General features: G+C 46.9%; 1 protein-coding gene and 1 pseudogene across 3 annotated transcripts in view; one reads left to right on the plus strand and one right to left on the minus strand.

Annotated features, from left to right (window-relative positions):
- Positions 1-21903, plus strand: part of SLC7A6 (solute carrier family 7 member 6) — a 53476-nt gene that overhangs the window by 13999 nt on the left and 17574 nt on the right. For 2 of the 3 annotated variants that reach the window (XM_066243498.1, XM_066243499.1), the window contains exon 2: positions 6527-7082. In XM_066243498.1, coding sequence (XP_066099595.1) covers positions 6563-7082 — 520 coding nt within the window. In that variant the 5' untranslated portion in view covers positions 6527-6562. Of the gene's footprint in view, positions 1-3102; positions 3180-6526; positions 7083-21903 lie in introns of those variants that run through there. The other variant, XM_066243500.1, reaches the window with a different exon arrangement.
- On the minus strand, positions 7345-7885 carry LOC136313276 (spindle and kinetochore-associated protein 2 pseudogene; annotated as a pseudogene).

Below are 21903 nucleotides of genomic sequence, written 5' to 3' on the forward strand. Positions count from 1 at the left end.
TCCTGGCAGGTCTTACACTGTCCCAAAGAGGAGCACATGGCAATGGCAGTCAGCATTTCCATCTCTGCTCCAGAGAGCATGATAGCGTCCAGTCCTATATCCCAAAATCGCAGACCTACCAGGGCCGTAGTAGGTGCTGCTACCAGCTGGGCTCTCATCTTCTGGAGACTGCGGATTGCAACTCCAGCCCGATTCTCCTCATCCTCCAAAGAGGAACTGAAAACACCAGCTCCCGTTGCCGGTCTCGAGCCCTGGGCTGCCGCAGCCTTCTGCTCCGCAGACCTTGCAGCTCTGGACCTGGCCTCAGCCCGGCCTCCTGCTGCGGCTGGCTCTCTACAACATCCAGGGCAATCTGCAACTCACGAACTTGTGAATCCTCCTTCAGCAGCTGCCCCAATTCCAGGCGAATCTCGCAAACCTGGTCGGCCTCCTCCTCCAGCACTTTCTCCAGCTCCAGGGTCGGCATCTGTTTCTCCCGCGTTTGCTCCAGCTCCTTCCACTGCTCGGTTTGCAGGTCCCGGGCGGCCTCTTACACAGAGCTCTCAGTTTCCTCACGCATGACTATAAAAGTCAGCCAGCCTATGGTCCCCAAAAGGACAGCCATGGGGAACCATAACAGCAGCCAGTCCTCTACTCCACCACTCAAAGGTGGCTCCTTGCCGATCTGTATCAAATCCTGCCACAGACTATGCCAAATGTAAAGCCAGTATACAAGGCCAGGGCCACCATCACAGCAGCCTGGCCCAAGCAGGTTTGCATTGGATTCAGACAGTCAGTAAAGAAATAATGGAGCCAAAAACTGATGGGCCATCATCTTTAATCCTAGCTTGCACCTGGCGGGCAAGTAAAAACACACACTGGGCTCCAAAACCCACTCATTCAGTGCTCACAAAGCTACTGACTTATCCGAGATTCCTAGAATCAAAGGTTTCTAGCTCACCAGACTTTATTCACCTCTGTTCCCCATCTCCTTCCTTCTCCCTACACAAACTGCACAAACTGGCTTCTCACTCAACACTCTGCCATCTTGGCTGCTTCTCCTGGCCTCCTCCACGTGGCCTTTCTCTGCTCTCTGCTCTCTAATGCTAATCTCAGGAACCAAGAGCGCAAGCTCCCGTTCTGCCCCCACTTTATAGTGTAGCTTCATAACCTTTAATCCAATATACAAAATCGGGGAAGTCTCTAATACAAAGTCACTTCTCTGAGGCATGGTGGGATTGCACCACCCCACATCAAAAAGGGTGGGAGGCCCTGGCTGGTTGGCTCAGTGGTAGAGCATTGGCCTGGCGTGCAGGAGTCCCGGGTTCGAATTTGGCCAGGGCACACAGGAGAAGCGCCCATCTTCTTCTCCACCCCCTCCCCTTCCTGTCTCTCTCTTCCCCTCCCTCAGCCGAGGCTCCATTGGAGCAAGGTTGGCCCGGGCACTAAGGATGGCTCTGCGGCCTCTACCTCAGGCGCTAGAATGGCTCTGGTCACAACAGAGTGACGCCCCCTGGTGGGCGTGCCGGGTGGATCCTGGTCGGGCGCATGCGGGATTTTCCAACTTCAGAAAAATACAAAAAAAAAAAAAAAAAAAAGGGGTGGGAAAGGCTTAATCCTAAAACCAAGCCCCAGGCTACAAGGATCCTGCCTGCCCCCAACACACATTAATATCACCTGGGCGAGGCTTCCCTGTGGGCAGCACCATCTTTAACAAAGTGAGCATAATATATTTTATCTGCCAAACAGGGATGATGCTGTAACCAACTAGGTTACCTGGCTACAGCATAGGGGAAATTTTTTTTTTTAAATGAGAGGCAGGGAGGCAGACAAACAGATTCCCACATGTGCCTCACCCAGGATCCACCCAGCAAGCCCCCCCTACAGGGTGATGCTTCTCCCTATCTAGGGCCACTGCTCCGTTGCTTGGCATCCGAGCTATTTTAGCCCCTGAGGCAGACCATGGAGCCATCCTCAACACCGAGGGCCAATTTACTCAAGCCTAGGGCCAACTTACTCAAACCAGTTGAGCTATGGCTGAAGAGGGGGAGAGAAAGAAGGGGGAGGGGTGGAGAAGCAGATGGTCTCTTCTGTGTTGCCTGACTGGGAATTTAACCAGGAACTTCCACACACTGGGCTAATGCTCTACTGCTGATCCAACCAGCCAGGGCAGAATTTTAAATTTTATTTTTATTTTATTTATTCATTTTAGAAAGGAGAGAGAGAGAGAAGAGAGAGAGATAGAGAGAGAGAGAAGGGGGGAGGAGCAGGAAGCATCAACTCCTTATGTGCCTTGACTGGGCAAGCCCAGGGTTTCGAACCGGCAACCTCAGCGTTCCAGGTCGACGCTTTGTCCACTGTGCCACCACAGGTCAGGCTATATATATAATATTTAATTTTGTTTCTGAAATAGCTCCAGAGCCATAAAGGTGAAATGGATGTCTTCTGTTATTTGTATTATAAGCCCCTTTCAACACACCCGGCTTTATGTTAGGTCATTTTTGGAAAGCATCTAAATCTTCTAAGATTGGGGGCTGGTTGGCAAGGCACCAACCCTGTGATTAGAGTTGGAACTTTCAGACCAGTCCCAGCCTGGTCTGAAGAGTCCCAGCCTGAGTCTGGAAGGGGGGAGAAGCTGGAGGTTGAAGCAATCACCAATGATCAAATCATTTATGCCTTTGTAATGAGGCCTCCATAAAAAATCCAAAGGGACAGGGTTTGAGAGCTTCTGGGTTGGTGAACCTATGGAGGTAGGTGCTGGGAGAGAGTGGTGTACCCAGAGAGAGCATGGAATAGGAGGAGGCTGGAGTGGTCACTGGGGCCAGTTTTCTGCTTGTGTCTGTGTTTCATTGGGTGAAAAAGAGCAGAGCAGCCCAGGTCTCTCTCTACCTGACTCATGTGAGAACATAAGCTCCTCAGCTGTTTCCTTGTTTTGTTTTCATGGCTGCCTGGGCTCACCTGACAGACACGTGAAAACAAATATGTCCCTGTGTGCCTGCATAGGGAAACACACAGGCTTGGTGCCAGGAGTGAAAGGAAAGTGGTGTTGCCTTACAGCCAGGCCTCAGCCATGCAGAGGTGTGCTGGCTCAATGCCTCTGGGAGTGAGGGAAGGCTGACTCGTGTCCCAGCGGCGTTTTCTCAATTGGGCTCAGGTCTGGACTCTGGAAGGGGATTGGGACACGTAGGGAGAAATTTTAGGTGAGGCTGTGGAGATTGGACTTTTTCCTGAGAACTGCTCACTGTTGTTTTTTTTTTCCCTTTTGTGACAGAGAGAGGGACAGATAGGGACAGACAGACAGGAAGGGAGAGAGATGAGAAGAATCAATTCTTTGTTGTGGCACCTTAGTTGTTCACCGATTGCTTTCTCATGTGTGCCTTGACTGGGGGGGGGGGGGCTACAGCAGACTGAGTAACCCCTTGCTCAAGCCAGCGACCTTGATCTCAAGCTAGTGAGTCCTGCTCAAACCAGATCATCCCACTTTCAAGCCAGCGACCTTGAGGTTTCAAACCTGGGTCCCCCGCATCCCAGGTTGACGCTCCATCCGCTTCGCCACTGCCTGGTTAGGCAGAACTGCTCACTGTTCAGGGGCCTTGGTTCCCTTGGGCTGAGCTCAGTAGGCAAGGGTCTGGCACATCTGTTTTTGTTGAGCAGATGAGAGGCTTCTGGGAAGATGATGAACTGCTCCCATTCTTATCTCTGTGCCCTTAAAGCACTGACTCCTGGGCGGTAATCAAATGGCCTATCAGATTCCTTTCTCCAGAAGATGAGTTAGGAGTGGGGAATCTGAATTCCTTTCTCTGGGGCACAGGAATTGAGAGAGGGAGAATGCTGAGAGGAGGGTCAGGAAGGTGCTTGTCTTCCTCTGACAGATTCTGGGTCCTTCATATTTAGGTTGGTATGGAATCCAACTTCCTTGAGCTTTCTAGACTGGCCCAACTCTAATCCAAAGGTAGTAGTAGTAGTAGTAGTGTGTGTGTGTGTGTGTGTGTGTATGAGAGAGAGAGAGAGAGAGAGATTACGCACATGTGTGTGCACCATCTCCCTCTAAGATACCTTCCAAAATCAGATCTGTGGATAGGAGGAACCTTATAACTTTGATTTGGTGTCAAGATTCCTGGCTATAATTCTGAGATATAACCTCTTTGCAATCCCAGATGGTAGTGAGGGGCGTGCTGAAGAAGAAAGCAAATAAGTCAATACCAGATGAGCCCCAGGTTAGAATGCCCTCTGATGTTCTTTCTCCATCAGGTGTTTATTTTGTTTGTTTGTTTTTTAAGTGAAAGGAGGGGAGATAGAAACAGACTCCTGCATGCTCCCAGACTGGGATCCACCAGCAACCACCATCTGGAGCCGATGCTTGGACTAGCTGAGCTATCCTCAGTGCCTAGGGCTGACTCTTAAACCAATCAAGCTACTGGTTTGGTTGATTGGGGAGAGAAGGGGAGAGGAAGGAGAAGAGAAGTAGATTGTTGCTTCTCATATATGCCCTGACCGGAAACGAACCCAGGACGTCCGTATGCTGGGCCGATGCTATATCCACTGAGCCAACTGACCAGGCCCTCTCCATCATGTCTTAATTAGGTTATCCCTGTCTGGGCACTTTGGAAAATAAAAGGTGTTAAATTGGCATGTAGCTATGGAGGAAGTAAGGTGCGTATTTTAGAAAAAGCTACATATAGGTGTGTATTTTTTTTTTTTTTTACAGGAACAGAGAGAGAGTCAGAGAGAGGGATAGATAGGGACAGACAGACAGGAACGGAGAGATGAGAAGCATCAGTCATCAGTTTTTTGTTGTGACTCCTTAGTTGTTCATTGATTGCTTTCTCATATGTGCCTTGACCGTGGGCCTTCAGCTGACCGATAACCCCTTGCTCGAGCCAGCGACCTTGCGTCCAAGCTGGTGAGCTTTTTGCTCAAGCCAGATGAGTCTGCGCTCAAGCTGGCGACCTCGAGGTCTTGAACCTGGGTCTTTCTGCCTCCCAGTTTGACGCTCTATCCACTGCGCCACCGCCTAGTCAGGCTAGGTGTGTATTTTCATGAAGATCTTCTCCTTGGTCCAGTCTCTGCAATAAGGATATGCCCTTGGCCCTGGCCAGTTGGCTCAGTGGTAGAGCGTCAGCCTGTGCGGGAGTCCCGGGTTCGATTCCCAGCCAGGGCACACAGGAGAAGCATCCATCTGCTTCTACACCCCTCCCCCTCCCCTTCCTCTCTGTCTCTCTCTTCCCCTCCCACAGCCAAGGCTCCATTGGAGTAGAGTTGGCCCGGGTGCTGAGGATGGCTCCGTGGCCTCTGCCTCAGGTGCTAGAATGGCTCTGGTTGCAACAGAGCAACGCCCCAGATGGGCAGAGCATCGCCCCCTGGTGGGCATGCCAGGTGGATCCTGGTTGGGCGCATGTGGGAGTTTGACTGCCTCCCTGTTTCCAACTTCAGAAAAATACCAAAAAAAAAAAAAAAGATATGCCCTTGTCTGGCATCTTCCTAGCCCTTCGCACCACCTGCTCATTTTTTTGCCAGCCTGACAGTAACTACAGACCTTTTGACATGTGGCTGGACACTGGACACTGCTGAAGTTCCTGTTTATATTTGGGTGCAGGTGAGTGGGCAGGATCACCTGAGTATGGACAATGAGAAGCCTTTTAGACTGGCTAGGGCTGTCAACCTGGTGCTGGGACTCTGAGCTCTCTGCAGGGCAGGTTTGCAGGATTTTTTCTTTCTTTGGGAGAGAGAGGGAAAGAGACAGGAAAGGAGAGAAATGAGAAACATCAACTCGTAGTTGCAGCATTTTTTTAGTTCAGTTTTTTTTTTTTTTTTCATTTTAGAGAGGAGAGGGAGACCCAGAGGAGAGACAGAAGGGGGGGAGGAGCTGGAAGCATCAACTCCCATATGTGCCTTGACCAGGCAAGCCCAGGGTTTCGAACTGGCGACCTCAGCATTTCCAGGTCAATGCTTTATCCACTGCGCCACCACAGGTCAGGCTAGTTCAGTTTTTTATACGTGCCTTGACCAAGGACTCCAGCCGAGCCAGTGACCTCTTGTTCAAGCCAGTGACCCTGTGCTCAGGCTGGTGAGCCTGCACTCATACCATATGAACCCATGCTCAAGCTGGCAACCTTGGGGTTTTGAACCTGGGACCTCAGTGTCCCAGGTCGACACTCTATCCACTGCACTACTACCAGTTAGGCTGCAGGTTTTAAATTGGTAAGAACAGAGCAAAAACTACATCTCAAGGAGAATCTGTGTTACGGATAAACCTAATGCCAGCCTATCCTGGACATCAAGCCAGGTACTTGTTGTTGGAAGTCGCTTTCATATCATACCTGAGCTTTTATAGAGTTTTTCTTGGAAGCAGTTGAGGTTTACCTGCCTCCATTTCCCTGAGTCCTGTGGTGGAAATTAAGACAGGCTCATTGTATTTAGGTCTGTGTATGAAGCGTGCTGTTCCTACATAAGTGTTGGGCAGGGAAATCTGCCTGCCTTGCTGGTCTAAACTAGAGCTTCACTAGCTCCTCCTGCCTTAGACTGACATACTTATATTCTTTGCCAGGCCGTAGTAAACACAAGTGTGAAGGAACCATCTGCCATGGAAGCCAATGAGCTGGAGAGCCCCACGTCCACATATCGTTTCATTCCTGAGGCCAACCAGCCCAGCGAGGAAGATGACAGCATGCCACCTCAAGGGACCACAGAAACAATGCAGCTGAAGAAGGAGATCTCTCTGCTGAATGGGGTCAGCCTAGTGGTGGGCAACATGATCGGCTCAGGAATCTTTGTTTCACCCAAGGGTGTTCTGATATACACAGCTTCCTATGGGTTGTCACTGGTCGTATGGGCCATCGGCGGGCTTTTCTCTGTTGTGGGTGCCCTTTGCTATGCAGAGCTGGGGACCACCATCTCCAAGTCTGGGGCCAGCTACGCTTATATTCTAGAGGCCTTTGGGGGCTTCATTGCCTTCATCCGCCTATGGGCCTCCCTGCTAGTCATTGAGCCTACCAGTCAGGCCATCATCGCCCTCACCTTCGCAAACTACATCGTCCAGCCCTCCTTCCCTACCTGTGATCCTCCGTACCTGGCCTGCCGTCTCCTTGCTGCTACTTGTATATGTAAGTCTGGGGGCTGGTAGGGGGGGCGCTATTTGTGGGGGTTTGGGTTATGTCCACATAAGAAACTGCCAAACCTGTAAGAATTTTTTTTTGTTTAAATCTCTTTATTCACATTCCATTCTTTTGACTGAAATGTATTCAATCTGTTCTTTTTTTTTTTTTTTAATTTTATTTTATTTTTATTTTATTTATTCATTTTAGAAAGGAGAGAGAGAGAGAGAGAGAGAAAGAGACAATCTGTTCTTATATTCCCCTCTTCTGTGAAAGGCATCACTCTCTAGTCACACAGGCCAAACTTCCTTCACCATACCCTACCCTCTAGTTACCAACTGCTAACAAGACATTTTCCTAAATTTCTCTGAAATTGATCTCTTCACCATTAGAGTTGTTTTTTTTTTTTTTTTTTTTGCAAGTCCATTTCTTCATAAGTCTGACATGTGAGATTTTAATTGCTGTAAGGCAGTTTTCTCTAATTCAGTCAGTGGTGACAGCTCCAAGTCTGTTTGCTTTTGTAGTTCTTGTATCACGGTCATAGTCTTATTGAAAATGGCACAAATGCGGCTCTTAGTCATGTTCTGCTCATCAGCAATTGGCTTAAAGCGTACACACAAAGTTCGATATCGAGACTTTATTGCTGACAATTTCTGTAAGAGTGTAACTGGATTTTTTTCTTGCCTGGGGAATAAGGATGATTAGTCTTAATTTCATATTCCAGCCTGTATTGAATGTAATCCAGGTCAAAGTCAGCTTTCTGGGACATCAATTCCAGCTTATCCACCTCCTCTTCCATGTTGAATAGTTGACACTCCTCAGGCCGTGGCAGCGCTTAAGCTGCAAACCATATTATCTCTACTTTCAATTTCCTGTAAGAATTTTTTATGACTTTATTTCAGCCAAACTGTTAGCAGTTGCCAGGAAGCAGTCTCAACAAATTGAGAAAATGCTCCTGAAAATGGTGGGTTTACCACTTTTTTTTCATTTTTACTTTTTATTCATTTTTAGAGAGGTGAGGTGGGAGGAGGGAGAGACAGAGAGAGAGAAGCGCAGGGGAGGAGCAGGAAGCATCAACTCCCAGATGTGCCTTGACCAGGCAAGCCCAGGGTTTCAAACCAGCGACCTCAGCATTCCAGGTAGACGGCTTATCCACTGCGCCACCACAGGTCAGGCTTTACCACTTATTTTATACATCAGAATCCAAGAGGAAGATGTAAGGGGGTAACATGAAACCCACTGGTGATAGATTAGGGAGGGGGATCTTTGGGATTGGATAAAAAGTAAAAATATATATATTCAAACTTCTTTTACATAGGCAGGCATGCGATAGTTAGCAGCTAACAAGTAACATGGTAATAATAACAATGAGGGGAATTGTAGTTTCTGCTCTGGTGGGGTGGCTGCCCTGAGGGGGACTGGAAAAGATGACCCTTACATTTCAAAGGTATGTTATCAGGTATGTTATTGTAGATGCTGAAGACACAGACAGGCTCTGGTAAAGCAAGCATTGACCTTTGTTAGAGAAAATACCTCCCTAGGACATGACTACACACCATGAACTGCTTTTAGTTAGGAAGTTTTGCCCTGGCCGGTTGGCTCAGCGGTAGAGCGTCGGCCTAGCGTGTGGATGACCCGGGTTCGATTCCCGGCCAGGGCACACAGGAGAAGCGCCCATATGCTTCTCCACCCCTCCGCCGCGCCTTCCTCTCTGTCTCTCTCTTCCCCTCCCGCAGCCAAGGCTCCATTGGAGCAAAGATAGCCCGGGCGCTGGGGATGGCTCTGTGGCCTCTGCCTCAGGCGCTAGAGTGGCTCTGGTCACAACATGGCGACACCCAGGATGGGCAGAGCATCGCCCCCTGGTGGGCAGAGCGTCACCCCATGGTGGGCGTGCCAGGTGGATCCCGGTCGGGCGCATGCGGGAGTCTGTCTGACTATCTCTCCCTGTTTCCAGCTTCAGAAAAATGCAAAAAAAAAAAAAAAAAAAAAAAAGGTAAGGAAGTTTTTATTTCAGACCATCTTATGTGGTTACTGTAGGTCTCTGAGTTTTCAAGGCCACCATGCAGGCCTCCCTTGAGCTTGTCAGATTCAGCACGTGGCCCCTTTTTTGTTCACAGTTACTTTAATAATGTTCATAGTACCTTATATTGAGCAGCATATTTTGCTTTTTGGGAGGAAAAGAAGCATCACATCTTTTCAAGAAGTAATTTCACCGAAGTCAGTTGGTCCTGAGATAAGGGTAAAGGTTGGGTGGGGATGGGAAAAGTCTGAATCTGTTTGTAACTTTTTTCTTTTTTACAGGGACAGAGAGAGAGTCAGAGAGAGGGATAGATAGGGACGGACAGGCAGAACTAAGAGATGAGAAGCATCAATCATCAGTTTTTCGTTGCGACACCTTAGTTGTTCATTGATTGCTTGCTCATATGTGCCTTGACCGTGGGCCTTCAGCAGACCGAGTAACCCCTTGCTCGAGCCAATGACCTTGGGTCCAAGCTGGTGAGCTTTGCTCAAACCAGATGAGCCCGTGCTCAAGCTGGCGACCTGGGGGTCTCAAACCTGGGTCCTCCGCATCCCAGTCTGATGCCTTGTCAAGATTTTTTTTTTTTTTAATTTATTCATTTTAGAGAGGAGAGAGAGTGAGAGAGAGAGAGAGAGGAGGAGCAGGAAGCATCAACTCCCATATGTGCCTTGACCGGGCAAGCCCAGGGTTCTGAACCGGCGACCTCAGCATTCCAGGTCGACGATTCATCCACTGCGCCACCACAGGTCAGGCTTGTCAGGTGTTTTGACTGGAGTCAGCATCACTAGTTGTAACTTAACCTAGAAAAAAACATAAGTACTGAGAGGCCTTTATTCTGCTCAAAAAAAAGTTATTTTGGCCTGGCCGGGCGGTGGCGCAGTGGATAGAGCGTCAGACTGGGATGCGGAAGACCCAGGTTCAAGACCTCAAGGTCGCCAGCTTGAGCACAGGCTCATCTGGTTTGAAAAAAAAAAAAAATAGCTCACCAGCTTGCACCCAAGGTCAATAGCTTGAGTAAGGGCTTACTCGGTCTGCTGTAGCCCCACGGTCAAGGCACATATGAAAGGGCAGTCAATGAACAACTAAGGTGCCACAACGGAAAAACTGATGATTGACGCTTCTCATCTCTCTCCATTTCTGTCTGTCTATCCCTCTGTCTCTGTAAAAAAAAAAAAAAAAAGTTATTTTGAATTCTAGCTTTTTATCTTAAACGAGTTTAAAGACATCAGTGAGGAAGTCGTCTTCTCTAAATTGTGGGGGTCCCAAGGCATTATTTCATAGGCCCACAGGACCTCAGGCCACTTCTTCTTGCCATTGCTACTGTCCACAGCCTGTTCGAGCAGCAGGCACCACACCAAAATGGCTTTTTCCCATTGGTGTTTCAAATTTCTTTACACTGACCTTGTAAACAAGCTCTGTCTGATGCCAGTGAGAGCAAGGTGGGTGGTTTCTACCCTGTATTTGGGTTTCTGAGGACAGAACTTAAGAGAATTTAGTGGATCCCTCTTTATTTATTTTCTCTCATGAAGTGGTAAGAGGGAATTTAGTGTGAAGTCACTGAAAGGGAGAGAAGATTGCTGTGAATTTACCCAGTCACGTAGAGCTAGTAGTGTTTTAATTAGCTGAGAAGTGGCCCAGAATTCCATATTCCTTAGTACTGTGTTGCCAGAGGCATTTAATTTTACTGTTTTTCCCATATCTCTGCTTGCAGAAGCCTTGGCAGTATATGTAGTTTATCCACAGTGTTAAAAATAGAACTTGGGGGAGCTAGCAATAAAGGATTGTACGGTACACAGTGCCTCCTAACTGTAAGGAATTTATTAAAGACATGTTAACGGGAACCTCTCCACAAATACCCTTGGGAGGAGGGAAGATGGGTACTTAGTTGTATTTCTTATAGATTTTGGCCAGGGGAACTCTGGCCTAAGAGCTCTCTAAAAAAGGAAATGGTTTTCTTATTATAAATCATGTTCATCAAGGAGAGAATTAGCCTCAAATCACCTAAATCTACCACCAAGCGATGAGGACTTTATTTTCCCATTGATATGAGGGAGACTTTATTTTCCCATTGATATGAGAGAGAGAGAGAGAGAAGTATCAATTTGCTGTTCCACTTGGTTGTTTCATTTAGTCATGTACTCATTAATTGCTGCTTCTATGTGCCCTGACCAGGAATTAAACCTCAGCGTTGGTGTACCAGGACATTGCTCTATCCACTGAATCACCCAGCCAGGACCTTTTTTATTTATTTATTTATTTTTTATAATTTTTTTTTTTATTTATTCATTTTTAGAGAGGAGAGAGAGAGAGAGAGAGAGAGAGAGATGGGGGAGGAGCTGGAAGCATCAACTGCCATATGTGCCTTGACCAGGCAAGCCCAGGGTTTCGAACCGGCGGCCTCAGCATTTCCAGGTCGACGCTTTATCCACTGCGCCACCACAGGTCAGGCCAGGACCTTTTTTAAAGAGAATGAAAAAGGGAGATGAGGACTTTTTGAAGTTCAGTTGTGTCTTCATTTATCTCTATTATAGAACTGACATTATACTTTGCATATAACTTTACATTCTGCTTTATGTTTTTTATTTATTTATTTTTCTCTTTAATTTATTCTGCTTTTTTTTGTGACAGAGATAAAGAGAGATACAGAGAGAGGGACAGATAGGGACAGACAGGAAGGGAGAGAGCTGAGAAGCATCCGTTTGTTGCAACACCTTAGTTGTTTATTTATTGCTTTCTCACATGTGCCTTGACTGAGGGGCTCCAGCAGAGCGAGTGACCCCTTGCTCAAGCCAGCGACCTTGGATTCAAGCCAGTGACCTTGGGCTTCAAGCCAGTGACCATGGAATTATGTCCATGATCCCACGCTCAAACCAGCAACCCTGCACTCAAGCTGGTGAGCCCATGCTCAAGTCAGATGAGCCCTCACTCAAGCAGGTGACCTCGGGTTTCAAACCTGGGTCCTCTGTGTCCCAGTCCAACACTCTATCCACTGCGCCACCACCTGGTCAGTCTAATTCAGTGGTCGGCAAACTCATTAGTCAACAGATCCAAATATCAACAGTACAAATATTTAAATTTCTTTTGAGAGCCAGATTTTTTAAACTTAAACCATATAGATAGGGCCTGACCAGGTGGTGGCGCAGTGGATAGAGCGGGATGCGGAAGGACCCAGGTTCGAGACCCCGAGGTCGCCAGCTTGAGCACGGCTCATCTGGCTTGAGCAAAAAAGCTCATCAGCTTGGACCCAAGGTCTCTGGCTCCAGCAAGGGGTTACTCGGTCTGCTCAAGGCCCGCGGTCAAGGCACATATGAGAAAGCAATCAGTGAACAACTAAGAAGTCACAACGCACAACGAGAAACTAATGATTGATATTCTCATCTCTCTCTCCGTTCCTGTCTGTCTGTCCCTGTCTATCTCTGCCTATGTAAAAAACAAAACAAAACTATATAGATAGGTACATTGTTATTAACTTAATTAGGTACTCCTAAGCTGGCCAAAGAGCCGCATGTAGCTCGTGAGCTGCGGTTTGCTGACCTCTGGTCTAGTTTATTCTGCTTTTAAAACTTAGTATATCATGAGTTTTTCCCCCTTTTTTTAAAAAAATTTTTTTCTATTCATTTTAGAGAAGAAAGGGAGAGACAGAGAGAGAGGGGGTGGGGAGGAGCTGGAAGCATTAACTCCCATATGTGCCTTGACCAGGCAAGCCCAGAGTTTTGAACCAGCAACCTCAGCATTTCCAGGTTGATGCTTTATCTACTGCGCCACCACAGGTCAGGCAGTTTTTCCCTTTTTTGTGGAATATTCTTCAAAAGAAACTTTTTTGAGAGAGAGAGAAGAGATGCATCAACTCAAAGTTGTGTCACCTTAGTTGTTCATTGATTGCTTCTCACATATGTCTTTTTTTTTTTTTTTTTTTTTTTTTTTTTTTTTTTTAAATTTTTTTTTTTTTATTATTATTCATTTTTTTAGAGAGGAGAGGGAGAGACAGAGAGGAGAGACAGAGAGAGAGAAAGGGGGAGGAGCTGGAAGCATCAACTCCCATATGTGCCTTGACCAGGCAAGCCCAGGGTTTCGAACCGGCGACCTCAGCATTTCCAGGTCGACGCTTTATCCACTGTGCCACCACAGGTCAGGCTCACATATGTCTTGATGGAGGTTGGACATGGGGGCATGCTCAGGCCAACCCAGTGACCCTTGGCTCAAGCCAGCAACCTTGGGCTCAAGCCCGTGACCTTTGTGCTCATGTCGATGATCCCACACTCAAGCTAGTGACCCTGCCCTCAAGCTGGCGAGACCATGATCAAGCCGGCAACCTTAGGGTTTCAAACTGGGGACCTCAATGTCCCAGGTCTATGCTGTATCCTCTGTGCCACCACTGATCAGGCAGAAACATTTTTTTTAGAGTAGTGTGTGTGTCCTTTAAATTAAAAGGTAATACATAGAGCCCTGGCCGGTTGGCTCAGCGGTAGAGCGTCGGCCTAGCGTGCGGAGGACCCGGGTTCGATTCCCGGCCAGGGCACACAGGAGAAGCGCCCATTTGCTTCTCCACCCCTCTGCCGCGCTTTCCTCTCTGTCTCTCTCTTCCCCTCCCGCAGCCAAGGCTCCATTGGAGCAAAGATGGCCCGGGCGCTGGGGATGGCTCTGTGGCCTCTGCCCCAGGCACTAGAGTGGCTCTGGTCGCAACATGGCGACGCCCAGGATGGGCAGAGCATCGCCCCCTGGTGGGCAGAGCGTCGCCCCTGGTGGGCGTGCCGGGTGGATCCCGGTCGGGCGCATGCGGGAGTCTGTCTGACTGTCTCTCCCTGTTTCCAGCTTCAGAAAAATGAAAAAAGAAAAAAAAAAAAAAAAAAAAAGGTAATACATAGACTATATAGTCAATTTGAAAAATGCAAAAATTAGGAAAAGAGAAAATTAAAATCATCCATGATTTTACCTCCCAGAGAACCATTCTGTTTACGTGAAAAACCTTCTAGTATTTTTTTCTGTACATATTTATAATTTTTATTTTTTTGAAATATTTATTTATTGATTAATTGACTTTAGAGAGGAAAGGAGAGAGAATCGATTTGTTCCGCTTATTTTTTCATTCATTGTTTCTTTTTCTTTTTTTAATTTTTATTTATTGATTTTAGAGAGAGACAGGAACATTGATCTCTTCCTATATGTGCCCTGACCCAGGATTGAACTGGCAACCTCTGTGCTTTGAGACGACACTCCAATCACCAAGCTATCTGTCCAAGGCTAAATTTTTTATTTATTTATTGATTTTTAGAGAGAGGAAGAGAGAGAGAGGGTAGGGGGAAAGGAAGCATTCATTTGTTGTTCCACTCAATCTTGCACTCATTGCTTGCTTCCTTGTTTTGGGACTCTGTTCTGACGGAGCTAACCAGCCAGGGCTGGGTTAGTTAACTCTTGCCTCCATTTTCTCATTTGTAAAATGGGAATATTGATTGTACCTATCTGAACAGATTTTTGTGAGAATGAATCAAGCCATGTATAGTACTTCTATGCCTTACATATAATAAGTACTGTACAATGCAAATAATGCTGCTGTGGGGATCTTGAGTATAAATCATTTTCAGAGTTTGTGCATATTTTCTTGGGGCAGAATTATACAGGGTGGGGTTGTGAGTATGTGAAACAGTTTATTCTTGTATTATTATTAATTATTGTACTATTTTTCATATGAACAACTGTAAACCTACTTTTGCCCCACCCTCTACAAGAGAAATCCCTGTATCTAAAGGAAGAAACTGTTTTAGGTTATTTATATGTTACCCAGTTTCTGTCTGGAGGTTTTTGTGATATTGTACTCTTTTCTGAGCGTCTGAGAGTGAGTACTTATGCATTGTTCCTGTGGTGGCCTTCGGACAAATTTTAGGAAAGAGCACCTACATCTCTAATTTTTCATATATGGACGATTTTTATTTGTTAAATCTTCTTTTCATTATTTTTTACATTGTTTTTTTTTTTTTTTTTTTTTTTTTTTTTTTTTAGAGGCAGAGATAGACAGGGACAGACAGACAGGAACAGAGAGAGATGAGAAGCATCAATCATCAGTTTCTCGTTGCGCCTTGTGACTTCTTGGTTGTTCATTGATTGCTTTCTCACGCGTGCCTTGACCACGGGCCTTCAGCAGACCGAGTAACCCCCCGCTGGAGCCAGCGACCTTGGGTCCAAGCTGGCGAGCTCTTTGCTCAAGCCAGATGAGCCCGCGCGCGACCTCTGGGGTCTCAAACCTGGGCACTTCCGCATCCCAGTCCGACGCTCTATCCACTGCGCCACCGCCTGGTCAGGCACATTGTTTTTTTTTTAATTTTTATTTTTTTATTTATTCATTTTAGAGAGGAGAGGGAGAGAGAGAGAGAGAGAGAAAGAGAGAGAGAGAGAGAGAGAGAGAGAGAGAAAGAGAAGGGGGGGAGGAGCTGGAAGCATCAACTCCCATATGTGCCTTGACCAGGCAAGCCCAGGGTTTTGAACCAGCGGCCTCAGCATTTCCAGGTCGACTGCGCCACCACAGGTCAGGCCTTTACATTGTTTTTATATTTAGGAAGCTCATCCCTATACCACAATCTTTTGATTGGTGGCCACTTAGAAATACAAAGTTGGCACTGGCCAGTTGGCTCAGTGGTAGAGCATTGGCCAGGTGTGTGAATGTCCCAGGTTTGATTTCTGGTCAGGGCACACAGGAGAAACACCCATTTGCTTCTCTACCACCCTCCCTTCTCTCTTTCTCTCTTTTCCCCTCCTGCAGCCATGGCTGGATTGAAATGAGTTGGCCCCAGGCACTGAGGATGACTTTATGGCCTCCACCTCAGGCTCTAAGAAGAGCTCGGTTGCTGAGCAGTGGAGCAATGTCCCAGATGGGCGGAGCATCACCCCCCTAGTGGGCTTGCTGGGTTGATCCTGGTCAGGGCTCATGCAGGAGTCTGTCTCTCTGCCTCCTCTCCTCTCACTGAATAAAAAAAAAAAAAGCAATTCAAAGTCATGGTATCTCATAGCTTATCTCATTCAAATGCAGTTATACTCTCATTTTTCATACTCTGAATTCCTGCAAGCCTCCTGTTCCAGAAGCCCAGGTTTTTCTATGACATAGGATGAGGGCAGGAACTTGTCAGAGTTTGGGCCAAATCATAAAACTATGTCCCATTCTAACTGACTAGACTTTAGGGTTCAGCTTACTTTTCTTCTTAGAACTTAGGGTGTAGGATCAAGTTGATGGATCATCCAGCAAAGCTATAATATGATGGAGGGAGTCTCCTTGGGCAGGATTGGCAATGAGAGCAGCTTGGATTCAAGAGACACAAATTGGAAGAAACCAGCGAGATCATAATTGGAGAGAAACCACCAAAGATCTGCACTGAATCCACAGTGAGGCTTAGGTAGGATAGGAGGATTAAGTTAATCCTAAAACAGAGATGCCTGACCTGTGGTGGCACAGTGGATGGAGTGTGGACCTGGAATGCTGAGGTCACCAGTTCAAAACCCCAGGCTTGCCTGGTCAGGGCACATACGAGAAGCAACTACTATGAGTTGTCCTCCCCTTCTGTCTCTCTCTCCTTTCTCTAAAATTAATAAATAAAATATTTTAAAAAGAAAAAAGAAAGAAACAGAGACATGAGAGGAGTCCAAGTTGTTGGTTGGGAGACTGCCTAAGGAAGTTACAACCATGACAACCTATACAATCAATGCTCCATTCTAGAAGAAAGGGCCCAGGCGGTCTCCGTATAACCAGCTCTAGGGCAGAGCTAAATGCTGGTGGCCATGGGCCAGACTTGGCCTATAGATATATTTATTGGGCCTGCACAATGTTCTGAACATTTAAAAATTATTTTCCAACATTTGAAAATCAGGATGTGCCCTTTCTCTTGAAAAATCAAAATTTCTAAAAACTTTGTACCCAAATTCCTGCCTGACATAATCAGCTGCATTTGAATAGTGGTTGCTCCCTTTAAATGAAATGTAGTGTTCTCTAGTCCATTTTTGTCCTCTACTCCCTCTTGTTTTATTTTTTTTAATTATCTTTTTATTTATTTATTTACAGAGACAGAGAGTCAGAGAGAGGGATAGATAGGGACAGACAGACAGGAACAGAGAGAAATGAGAAGCATCAATCATCAGTTTTTCGTTGCAACACCTTAGTTGTTCATTGATTGCTTTCTCACATGTGCCTTGACCGTGGGCCTTCTGCAGACCGAGTAACCCCTTGTTTGAGTCAACGACATTGGGTCCAAGCTGGTGAGCTTTGCTCAAACCAGATGAGCCGGCACTCAAGCTGGCGACCTCAGGGTCTTGAACCTGGGTCCTCCACATCCCAGTCCAATGCTGTATCCACTGTGTATCCTGGTCAGGCTCCCTCTTGTTTTATACCCAGACTTTCTTGCCATTGCTCATTCATGTTACCTTCTTGACTCCTGAAGGTGTTGTTGTTTTAGATGCTGGCTCTTTAGCAGTAACCCCCACCTCCCATCCTAGGTTACACTTGGCAGGGAGATCAAGCAGCTATTTTTGGATTTCAGGCTGACTTAGCCACTCATTATCGTAGAGCAGTGATTCTCAACCAGAGTTGAGCCATATGACAAGGTCTGAAGTCATTTTTGGTTGTCACAATTCTTCGAGAGGGGATGCTACTGGCATCTAACGGGTAGAAAGGCCAGGGGTGCTGCTGAATATCCTGTAATGCACAGGACAGCCCCACACAGCAAGTCTTACCTGGACCCAAATGTCAGTAAGGCTGAGGTTGAGAAACTCTGTCCTATATGTTCTGGGATCTTGGATTCTTCTGTGGTAGGTGGAGCCTCAGACTGACAACTGGACTTGGTATGCTGTGGACTCTATTCACTTATGGGACTGGAGGGGAAAATGGCAGTTCTTGAGGTCCATAGGTCTCTTCTCTGGCTAGCTGCCCAGCATTTAAGAGTTCTTGATTTGATGCAGAAGTGTATGTTTCTGGTTTAGATATTGTCAGTATATTCATCTTTTTGGGATCCTGCTTTTTTTTTTTTTTTTTTTTTTGAGGAGAGAGGGGGGGGGAGAGAGGGAGGGACAGATGGGGATAGACAGGCAGGAAGGGAGAGAGACGAGAAGCATCAATTCTTTGCTGCCGCTCTTTAGTTGTTCATTGATTGCTTTCTCATATGTGCCTTGACTGGGGGGCTACGGCAGAATAAGTGACCCCTTGCTCAAGCCAGTGACCTTTGGGCTCAAGCCACCACCATGGGGTCATATCTATGATTCCACACTCAAGCAGGCAACCCCGTGCTCAAGCTGGTGAGCCTACGCTCAACCTGGTGACCTTAGGGTTTCGAACCTGGATCCTCTGTGTCCCAGTCCAACGCCCTATCCACTGTGCCACCGCCTGGTCAGGTGGGATCCTGCTTTTTATATAGCCTCACACACATCATTGGTATTTGTTGTGAAGGTTTCAACATGACTGTCAGGTCAGCACTGAGAGAGTGGCATCAAAGCAGAGGTCTGCTCACACTTGAGACTTAATTGCTCCTGAGCGCTTGTTTGGCAAGGCCAGCAATTAGGAGGAAGGGGAGGAATATTGTCAAAGATGAGATAGGAGTGAACAAACACTGTGTGACCGGCAGAGCTTTCTGTTGTCTCTTGCTGTCCTGAACCCTGGATAGGGTTCTGAGTGGGCAGTGCGCCCCTATTTTGATCATTGTTGCTGTGGATAGACAGTTTTCCTGTTCTGACAGTCACAGGCTTAAAGAGGACTGGGTCTTGACCATAGTTGCTCAAAGACCTTGTACTCTAACCCTTTATATAGTTTGAATATTTTGATAATAAGGTTAAATGTGAGTATTTGTGTAGTTAAAAACAAAGAGGCTTTTTAAAAAGTATGTGCAGGGTCTGGCCAGTTGGCCCAGCGTGTGGATGTCCTGGTTCGATTCCTGGGCACACAGAAAAAGCAACCATCTGCTTCTCTACCCCTCCCCTTCCTTCTTCTCTCTCTCTCTTTCTTCCCTTCCTGCAGCCATGGCTCAATTGATTTGAATGTGTTGGTCCCGGGTTCTGAGGATGGCTCCATGGAGCCTCTGCCTCAGGTGCTATAAATAGCTCAGTTGGCAAGCATGGCCCCAGATGGGGGTTGCCAGGTGGATCCCAGTCAGGGTGCATGCAGGAGTCTCTCTCTATCTCCCATCCTATCATTTAGAAAAAGAAGGAAAATAAAAGGCATGTGCATTAAATGTTCATACACATCTCAAGAGATAGCTCTTGATTATGGGATCTCCGTTTGGAAGGGTCTGCCTCTCCTGACTGCTGTAGAACATGTCTCTCCTAACAGATTTGTAGATGGTCCCCCTCCCCACTATTTTTTTTTCTCACCTTCTTGTTGTTAAGGATTACACTCCTCTGTCCTTGAATGCCCTTTAGGAACACCCAGCCTATTTGTGGTAGGAATTGGAAGGGTTCCTTCCCCTTCGTGTTGTCTGTGACTATCAGCATAGATAGGACTACAACTTTAGGTTGCCAGGCCAGCTCCTCATCACAGAATGCGAGAGGCACAGGTCTGTTTGAGGGCACATGTATTCAGGATAAGTTTGTGTTTCAAACAAGTGGAAACCAAAAGCAGCATAGCTCACACATATTGAAATTTATTTCTCTCACATATTAGAAGTCAAGTGTGAGCCCTGGCCAGTGGCACAGTAGATAGAGCATTGTCACAGAGTGCCAAGGTCGCTGGTTTGATCCTGGGGTCGCTGGCTCGAGCCTGGGGTTGTCAATCCCAAGATTGCCAGCTCAACTCCTGGTCAGGGCATATATGAGAAGCAATCAATGACACAACTAAGTGGAACAACAAATTAATGCTTCTCTTCCTCTCTCTCTTCCTACCACCCCCTATTCCATCTCTCTCTCTCTCTCTCTCTCTCTCTCTCTCTCTCAAAAAAAAAGTAAACTGTGGGGTATGTAGGATGACTCCATAACTCCTCAGGGAGCCAGGCTCCTTCCTCCTATCTTAGTGTTCTGCCATCCTCATCATGGGACTTCCAGCCAGTGGTCCAGGATGGCTATTCAAATTCTAGCTGTCATGTCTGCATTGTAGCTGGCAGGAAGGACAAAGAAAGGCATGCTTCACCCATTTTAGATACTTCCTGAGGTCTTTATTCATGTAGAACTTTGCTTACATCGCGAGGCAGGAACCTAGTTACCTGGCCATACCTCCCTGCAAGAGAGGCTGGACAATGTTAACTTATTTGGGGGTAGCCATGACTCTGGTTAAATTTCCATTACTAAGAAAAAAAATGGAAAAACATATTAAAAAACTAGCAGTCTTTGCCACAGAGAAACTTGGGGATTTGTTTCTGCTTTGAGGTTGGGTCTAGATCTGCTATTTCAATGCTCCTTTCTCAGCAAGAAGCCCCCAGACAGCCTTTAAGGCCTCTCACATGGGTCCTATATTCATTGTTGCAGGCTTTCTAGCAAGAAAATGAGATCAGGAGAACAGAGAAGGCTTAGATGTTTTATTGTGGTAGTTGAATCCAGCCCTGTTGTCCTATATTTGAGCTCTGATAATCTGTGATGCTAGATGTTCTGGGAGCAAGGAGGGGTGAGGATCAAATGTTGAAATTTTGTTTCTTAATTAGAATCAGGAAACCATTGGAGGCCTTTGTAGATGGGTAGATTGTTTTTAGAGTTTGCTGTTCTCTGGCAGGGCTGGGAGTTGGGTGAAGCAAGCAAAGTGCCTGGGGCCAAGCATTTAAGGATGGTTTGCGAAGTGGCTGTTACAGTGAGTGACTCCTTAACTTTTGTGACCTGGGTGCTTTACTCACTTCACCCAACTCCTGGCCCTTCTCCCTGGCTGGCTGCATGTGTTTTTTTGTTTGTTTGTTTTGACAGAGACAGAAAGAGAGTCATAAAGAGGGACAGATAAGGACAGACAGGCAGAAGGGAGAGAGAAGAGAAGCATCAATTCTTCATTGCAATACATTGATAGCTTTCTCATATGTGCCTTGACCAGGGGGCTACAGCAGAACGAGTGATCCCTTGCTCAAACCAGCGACCTTGGGCTCAGGCTGGTGACCCTTGCTCAAACCAGATGAGCCCATGCTCAAGCTGGCAACGTTGGGGTTTCGAACCTGGGTCCTTTGTGTCCCAGTCCAATGCTTGATCCACTGTGCCACCGCCTGGTCAGGCTTCTCATATGTTCCTTGACCGAGGGCTCTAGCAGAGCGAGTGACCCCTTGCACAAGCTAACGACCTTGGGCTCAAGCCAGCGACCTTGGGCTTCAAGCCAGCTACCTTTGGGCTCAAGCCAGCGACCATGGGGTCATGTCTATGATCCCATGCTCAAGCTGGTGAGCCATACTCAAGCCAGTGACCTTGGGGTTTTGAACCTGGGTCCTTCGCATTCCAGTCTGATGCTTGATCCACTGTGCCACCACCTGGTCAGGCTGCATGTTAATTATTTTCATTTTTATTAAGGAAGAAGCATATGTGCATCATAAGTCAAAATATAGAAGAGTATACAATGGAAAAAGTCTCCCCCTCTTTCTAAGCGTTAATCTTTCTCCCCAGAGGCAGCCACTGAGAAACAGACTTTTTTTTTCTGATTTATTGGGGTGACATTGGTTAATAAAATTATATAGGTTTCAGCCTGACCTGTGGTGGCGCAGTGGATAAAACGTCAACCTGGAAACGCTGAGGTTGCCGGTTCAAAACCCTGGGCTTGCCTGACCAGGCGGTGGCGCAGTGGATAGAGCTTCGGACTGGGATGCGGAAGTACCCAGGTTCGAGACTCCGAGGTCGCGTGCGGGCTCATCTGGCTTGAGCAAAGAGCTCGCCAGCTTGGACCCAAGG

The sequence above is a fragment of the Saccopteryx bilineata genome, chromosome 9 (assembly GCF_036850765.1).
Source record: "Saccopteryx bilineata isolate mSacBil1 chromosome 9, mSacBil1_pri_phased_curated, whole genome shotgun sequence".
Taxonomy (NCBI): domain Eukaryota; kingdom Metazoa; phylum Chordata; class Mammalia; order Chiroptera; family Emballonuridae; genus Saccopteryx; species Saccopteryx bilineata.